Consider the following 7,055-nt stretch of genomic DNA (forward strand, 5'->3'; position numbering starts at 1 on the left):
TCCACTATTTTTTTTTTACAAGGTGATTTACTTTATGACCTTTTTCACTTAATCAATCAGATATGAAATCAATGTGAATGGAAAGATATTTGTCCTGTCTCCGCTTTGCAAAGCTGATTTGATTTTACCAAAACAGTTCCTTAGAGCTGTCTGCATCACTCCAAACGTTTTCAAATGAATTTGATGCAAAGTGAGATTAAATCGAAGCTACATAAAAACGTTTTAGTAGCACCCCATTACCACAAAACATTTGACTACATTCAACTTTAACTACATTTGTCCAATATTCCATTAGTCTTCCGTGTTAGTCTGCAAAGCACAACACGCCCCCAAATCTCGTAAGTGAAACTTCTTCAAGGCATCACACTTAACATTTAGTTCACTTTATTCTTCACTTACGCAAAGCAAATAGGTTTTAATTACCGAGGGATTTAAAACCCAATTGGCGGCTGCGTGATCCACATAAGAACTGCTAGTTTACTGCCAGAGATGATCTTACGCGTTGGCATGCTTTAATTTGTGATTCGAATTTTATGATCTGTTTCCCGTAATTAACCTCAGTATTTCATGCGTCTTGATTATTTCAAACGCGATTGGTGTCTGATTGGTGATCTTTTTCTCCGCACGTGTTATTATCATTAAGCGGTCGACCGCCTTCATTCGTGTATACAAAGACTGTGCTGTGCTTCAAACTTTACTGTGCTTTGCTGTTTCAAAATGTGGTCTAAAGACAAGGGTCAGATAGCCGTGGTGTTGCTGCTCTTTATCTTCTGCGATGCTTTTGCTCAGCCCCGTTTCAAAGGACGGAAGCAAATCGCAAAACACCAGAAGCCCGCGGTCATGCATTATGTTGAGCCGAGAGCTGGCGCTCCGCAGACCGTAACCGCTCAGTGCACCGACAGTGAGGTGATCGTCACCATCAGTCCGGACTTGTTGGGCATCCAAAAGCCGGTGCAGCCTTCTGATCTTTCCATGGGTGGATGTGGCGTCACCAGCCCGGCCGGTGCTCAGCCTTTTGTGATCGAAGCGCCTCTGCAGGGCTGCGGGAGCACCGTGGAGGTGAGCTGATGAAGTGCTCTCGCATTTGTCCTTTTCCTAATCTTGTTTCTCGATGATTACTACTGAAAGCTCTCGTATGTGGCTCAGGTCTGGTTTATGTTCGTATGACGTTTTGGCGCACAAGTCGCAATTGATCAGGCACGCTTTAACGAGATCCTCTCTTTCTTTACGTTTTCATAGCGGACTGATTGCTCATAGGCTTTAGTACAGCATAGGCAAGAAAGGAGAATTGAGTAGTTAAGCCTGCATTGTGTGCATAGACCCTTTATCGGTGGTGCAGTGCCCACTCGTGACCTGTATGTGGGCATTCTAAATATCAGATTATTCCTTTGAAGAAGCCTTCTAAATTCTGTTCAGTTAAGTTGACTAAACCTAAGTTGAGGTTTTTCCATTTTCCCTCACAAACCCGCATTCCTAAAGCTTTCAGGTGTGAAATCTACAATTTAACACCCCAAACCATTTCAATATGCTTTAATCGATATGGTGAGTAAACTGGTTTGAACATCGGTACTAAAAATTGGCAGAGGTGTACTGCTTGGACATTTGGTTAAGTAACCTTTTGGGTGAAAGGCCAGTAGTCAGCCCTTTGGTGGGAGATCTTTACAGATCAAGAAAAGGATATCTGGAGCCTTTAAACAGATTATTTTTGTTACAATCCTGAAAGATTTACATCTTGCCTGAAGGGGCCCGAGTTGCCTCGAAAGCTTGCATATTGTAATCTTTTTAGTTGGCCAATAAAAGGCGTCATTTTGCTTGGCATTTCTACTGAAAAGTTACAAAGGGAATTGCTTTATGCAACTTGTATTGATTAAACCTTTTCACTACAAAGGGTCTCTGACTGTGCTGTTCGAGTCCAATCTAGATGTTTTTGCTCTTATAGTTTAGCATTGTCAGCTGAATAGCCCTAAACTGTTGGCTCTTTAGATGCTGGGAGCTCTTATCGTGTACACCTTCTCCCTGGACTACAATCCTTCTCCAATTGATGGTCTTCCCATTGTAAGAACAAATCCAGCTGTGGTGCAGATTGAATGCCAATACAACAGGTAAGGGAACCAAGTCCACTTGTCTGTATTTGCATTAGTATATACTTGGCCAAGTGCAAAACGGATGCGATGTACAGCACATTATGACGTGTTAAGCTACAAGAATCTACCCTGATTTGAAGACCTGTCATGTTGCTCACCTTTCTATTGTCCTTTTTTTTCCCCAGGCTACACAATGTAAGCAGCAATGCTTTAAACCCCACTTGGGTTCCCTACACCTCCACAATATCGGCCGAGGACGTTCTAGGCTTCTCGCTTGTTATAATGAGCAGTAGGTGTACACATTTAAAAATCCTACTTTCCATTTGCACTAATGTGATCTGAACACCTTGTAACATTCCTGTCTGCAGGTGACTGGAGTGGGCCGAGTCCATCCAACACCTTCTTCCTAGGAGACCTCATTAACCTTCAAGCGTCTGTGGACAGCACTAACCATGAGCCTCTCCGTGTCTTTGTGGACCGCTGTGTGGCCACTCCTGGGTCCAATGCATCAGCCCCAGCCTACACCTTCATTGGGAATAATGGGTGGGTGTGAGGAATAGTCGGACTAGATCTTGGTCTGGAAACGCAATGCTATGGTCCATCTTGTGTATTGCAGGTGTTTCTTAGACAGCCAACTGACAGGCTCCAATTCCCAGTTCGTGTCCCCCAGAGTTGCCCAGTCTGTAATGCAGTTCCAGCTGGATGCCTTCAGGTTTTATGGCCTGACTACTAGTTCAGTAAGTCCTTTCCATCCATCTTTGGAGGAATCTCATTGGATCTCCCAGGTTTGACAGTACTCTTGCATGTCTACTTGCAGATCTTCATTACCTGCCATCTGAAGGTGACCTTGGCGTCTGCTAATGTTGATCCTTTGAATAAGGATTGTTCATATGACTCTGCACTGAGCCAGTAAGCGACTGACTGGGAGGATGAGGGTGCACCTGTTCAGATGAGGTAGCAGGTTGTGATTGGTGGCTGTGCTTTCAGGTGGAGCTCAGTGGATGGGAACAATGCTGTCTGTAGCTGCTGTGACACAAGCTGTGCCAACCCCTCCGTTCAGGAGGGGCTCTGGTGCCCCTAAACACAGAGGCAGGAGAGCAAGTAAGTGACCTTTACAGCAGGCTTCTGTAGTGTCCAGTCTGGGATACACCAACTAATTGTGTTTTGCAGGTGAAGTGAGTGCACCAGCTGGATGGCAGGAGACCATTTCTGTTGGCCCTCTTTTTCTGGAGAAGGTCTCTCCTTTGTCCTCTGTATCTCAGGCCTTGTCTCCTCGGCAAGATGAAGTCTCTGCAGGTAACTTGTCTGTACAGTGTAAATGCAAGTCATGTTAAGGACTGCTTTTGAATCTAGCCTAGTGAGTTGCAGTGTGTTGAGGTTTTCTTCATTCCTAATGTCTGTCTTTTCTCCTTGCAGACTCCCAATTCCAAGATTCCATCCTTGGTGCTGTTGTAGGTGTCCTGGCTGTCTCCTGTGTGGCTGTGCTATTCTTTACATACAGAAAAGCAAAGGGCTCTGTTAATACTAAGCAATAAAAATTTTTAAAGTTCACAGCATTGCCTATAGTATATTTTCAGGGGGTGGTGTACTGGTGCCTATTTAAATAGCATTCAGGTCTTTCTGAATCTTCTAGACAGATGGTGCCACATGCATGGCCACTACCTCATGCAACAATCTCTGACCATCAGTTTGCTTGGAATTTTAGGTGTGAGTACTAAAGAAGCTTCTCTCTAACCAACTTTGGTAGAAAGTATCCTCTCCACAAATGTGCCTACTAGTCGAGGCAAAAGTCTCCATGCACTCGTGTCAGATTTTGGATGGCAGATCTCCCATTGCTCTTAATCTCTGGGACCCACCAGAGTTCAGACATCACAGCAGCTATTCATTAAAATGGCACAATCTAGACCTGAGCCTCTATATGTGGGATGGGGGGATATGAATGTGGCAGCCCATGTCATTTGTTATCAGTTTTATAGCATTTTCTCTGCATTCAGACAAGCCCAGCAGCTCTTAAACCCAAAACATTTGTTTTCTGTATGCATCAGGATCACAAAGTAGGGGACTAAACTTAATGGGGTGGGGAGGCAAACAAGTGTCTAAATTTACAGACCCTACCCGTGACAAACTGTTAGGCTAGAAACAAATTTAAAACAAGCTGACAGGACCAAAATCCTGGGTGTCCAGCATGAAGTGTCTCATTGAGCAAAACATTTTGGCTTTGACTTAAAGACCCTTTTTGTGGACTGAATCTTAATGGCACTCATAACTGAGTAACCCTGCTGTCAGATCTTTATTTTGAGTGATCTTTGAGATGGAGTATCTTTCTCCACTAAGACAGGTTCTTGCTGCAAGAACAGCAATTCATTTAATTTAAAAGTGTGTGTGTATATATATATTTTGCTCTGTTTCATGATCCAGCTGGGATGTCAGAACTAAAGATCTATTTTCCATGGTGGATACGAATCAAACTTGATATTTTTTTTTTCTTGTCGTTTCTGGGATTTCATTAAATAACACCAACTGGTGCAACAACAAAGTTCCTTGTAACAAGGATTCTGTTGTATTGAAAGAGGTACAGGTTTTAAATTTTTCACTAGAAGCAGGGGTCCTCAATTACAGTCCTGGGGGTCTGTTATGGTTGCAGGTTTTCACTTCTAACCGATTTCTTCATTAGAACCTTTTTACTAGCAAAGCAATGTTTTGGATCTTAATTTTAGTTCTCTTGCCTGTTACCGTTCACAAATCCTAATTGCTTATTAGATTTAAGCAGCATTAAGTTTTAATTGTTGCCCGTTATCTTTATCAGACATTCATTAATGAGATGCACATAACCAATAAACCAAGCAGCAGCTCTCCAGCTCCCGTACTTGCTATGAACTATCGGTGATTAAAAAAATAAAAACAAGTTTAGAAATGAATGAGAGGAATTGGCAGGACCATTAAGTTTAAATCTGTTCTGGTCCGTGAAACACATGGATATGTTCTCTTTGAGGGACACTCTCTACAGTGCAATTGCTCTTGGATGAATGCTAGCATTAAAAATCTAAATAGTTCAATACCAAGTTTCATCATCCGCATGGACTGCTTTCTAATTACCGTACTCGCGGACAAGTTCTCCCGTGGATAAGTCAGAGCTTGATTTTTATCGTACAATTTCTACTATTTTATAATGTCGCTCGTATAATCGAATGCGGAAAGCTCACTCTCTATTGGTCCAAGAGATTACGATATGCTAACGCCCACCTGAGAGTAACGGAGCACACGGCCTTTATGTGGGTGCGGCAATGCGCTGTATCAGCGTCGGCGCCTAATCTCGCTCTTCTGTGCCCACGTGACCACACGGTAATACCCAAACTACTCCAAAGCGACGTTTTTTTTTTTCGTGTATCTCGCAACTTCAACGTAAGAGCATCCCTTATCTACGATGAAGCGTCCGATCAGAAGAAAATATAAAGCTGGTTTTAAATTAAACGTTGAACGGAAAGAAATTGGCAACTACGGTGCTGCAGCAAAATTCAATGTGTCTGAGAAACTGATGTGAGATTGAAGGAGGCAAGAACATGTAAAAGAAAAATTAAGTGTCGCATTTTTGAACGGGCGTACAAGTCGGTCTGATATGATCGACTTTTCGGGTTTCAAGACCCGACCTGTACATGATGGTAGACGGAATAAAAACCTGCAGCCACTGCAGCCCTCCGTGATTGAGGACCTTAATTCTTAATTCTTAAGAATTTCTCAAACTCATTCCAGACCAGCTTTTAAATGTTGCTTTTTTTTTTTTTTTTAGTGTTTTTGGGGCCCATTACTAACTTGAACAATAGCTAAACTGTCAGGTTTTTGGCAGCTTTTGCTTGTTTCATTCCAGACCAGCTTTTTAATGTTTTTTAAATTGTTTTTGTGGGTGTTGACATGAAGACTAAATTTCTTTGCAATAGCAAGAAATCTTTTAATAGCGTACGCTTGGGTAATATACTGATGTCGGAAGAATAACATAACTCTCTGAAGGTTCTTGATCAGGGTAAAAAAAGGTCATGCAGTCTCCTTTTTATTATATTAAAAAAACAAAATAAAATCTTGCTCATGCGCACCTCTATGCACCAAAATCACACCAGCACTTAACAAAAAGGAAAAACTTCTTTCAAGAGCATTTTACATTTATATGTTATGGGGGGCCTGTCAAATGCGCTTTTAAGTTTCTATCTGGTTATAAGCTCTTGTTTCCACTACTGGCACCTGTCCCACTCTCTGATTGTGTATCCACAGATTAAATTTGGAAGAAACCCAAAACCACTCAAATTTAGATTGCTGGGGGTAAAGCGAACAAACTGATGTTGCAAACTGTCTTGCAACCAAAATTATATCTGGTGTGCTTATTTTTGTCCTTTGATTAGACAGGAAAATGCATCACCTCCATTCGTTTATAGAGCACCACGTGGTCTTTGACACTGAGAAGGATGACAAAATCGCCTTGTCTTTGTTCAGGGGCTCTGTTGCATTGTGGGTTTGGGTGTTTGGTCATACCTCGTGTTTGCTGGTTGTACTGCAGTTACACTCCAAGATTTCCCATTTGAATGCTCCTCATATGTTACATAGTCTGCAGAAAAAGAATTGCTTTTCTGTAATCTTTTTGTGTTTCCTACTGAGGATGGATTCAACTTGGCATCATCATCTTACTGTCCAGCACAGGAATACCCTTGACAGTGAAAGGGTCTCTTCAGTCTTTTATTGAGGAAAACTAAACTAACTATCCATTATGAGATATTGAAGGCTAAAATAACAGAATACAATAACACAGTCCGCCTTGAGAGGCGCTGCTATTTCTCTAATATTATAAATAACAAAGCTAGTAATCCCAGAGTCTTATTTTCAACAATTGATCGTCTGTTAAACCAGGTTACACAAAGGAATGCCCCCAGAATACTTCCAGTGAAACCTGTGAGAACATTGCTGTATTTTTCAAACAAAAAATTA

At 41.9% G+C, this 7,055-nt stretch overlaps 1 protein-coding gene across 1 annotated transcript; it reads left to right on the forward strand.

Annotated features, from left to right (window-relative positions):
* The first annotated feature begins 679 nt into the window (after positions 1-679).
* LOC120528295 (zona pellucida sperm-binding protein 3-like) lies at positions 680-3,618 on the forward strand. The gene is made up of 9 exons (XM_039752440.1): positions 680-1,059; positions 1,984-2,102; positions 2,270-2,373; positions 2,453-2,627; positions 2,701-2,821; positions 2,902-2,993; positions 3,072-3,185; positions 3,255-3,380; positions 3,501-3,618. The coding sequence occupies exons 1-7, from the start codon at positions 718-720 to the stop codon at positions 3,163-3,165; spliced, it is 1,047 nt and encodes a 348-aa protein (XP_039608374.1). The 5' UTR covers positions 680-717; the 3' UTR covers positions 3,166-3,185; positions 3,255-3,380; positions 3,501-3,618.
* The last annotated feature ends 3,437 nt before the right edge of the window (positions 3,619-7,055 follow it).

The sequence above is a fragment of the Polypterus senegalus genome, chromosome 4 (assembly GCF_016835505.1).
Source record: "Polypterus senegalus isolate Bchr_013 chromosome 4, ASM1683550v1, whole genome shotgun sequence".
Lineage (NCBI taxonomy): Eukaryota > Metazoa > Chordata > Cladistia > Polypteriformes > Polypteridae > Polypterus > Polypterus senegalus.

Coding starts and splice junctions, on each gene's coding strand:
- LOC120528295 (XM_039752440.1), top strand. CDS start 718: ATGTGGTCTAAAGACAAGGGTCAGATAGCCGTGGTGTTGCTGCTCTTT. Junction 2,374..2,452: donor CTCGCTTGTTATAATGAGCA/GTAGGTGTACAC, acceptor TCCTGTCTGCAG/GTGACTGGAGTGGGCCGAGT. Junction 2,994..3,071: donor TATGACTCTGCACTGAGCCA/GTAAGCGACTGA, acceptor CTGTGCTTTCAG/GTGGAGCTCAGTGGATGGGA.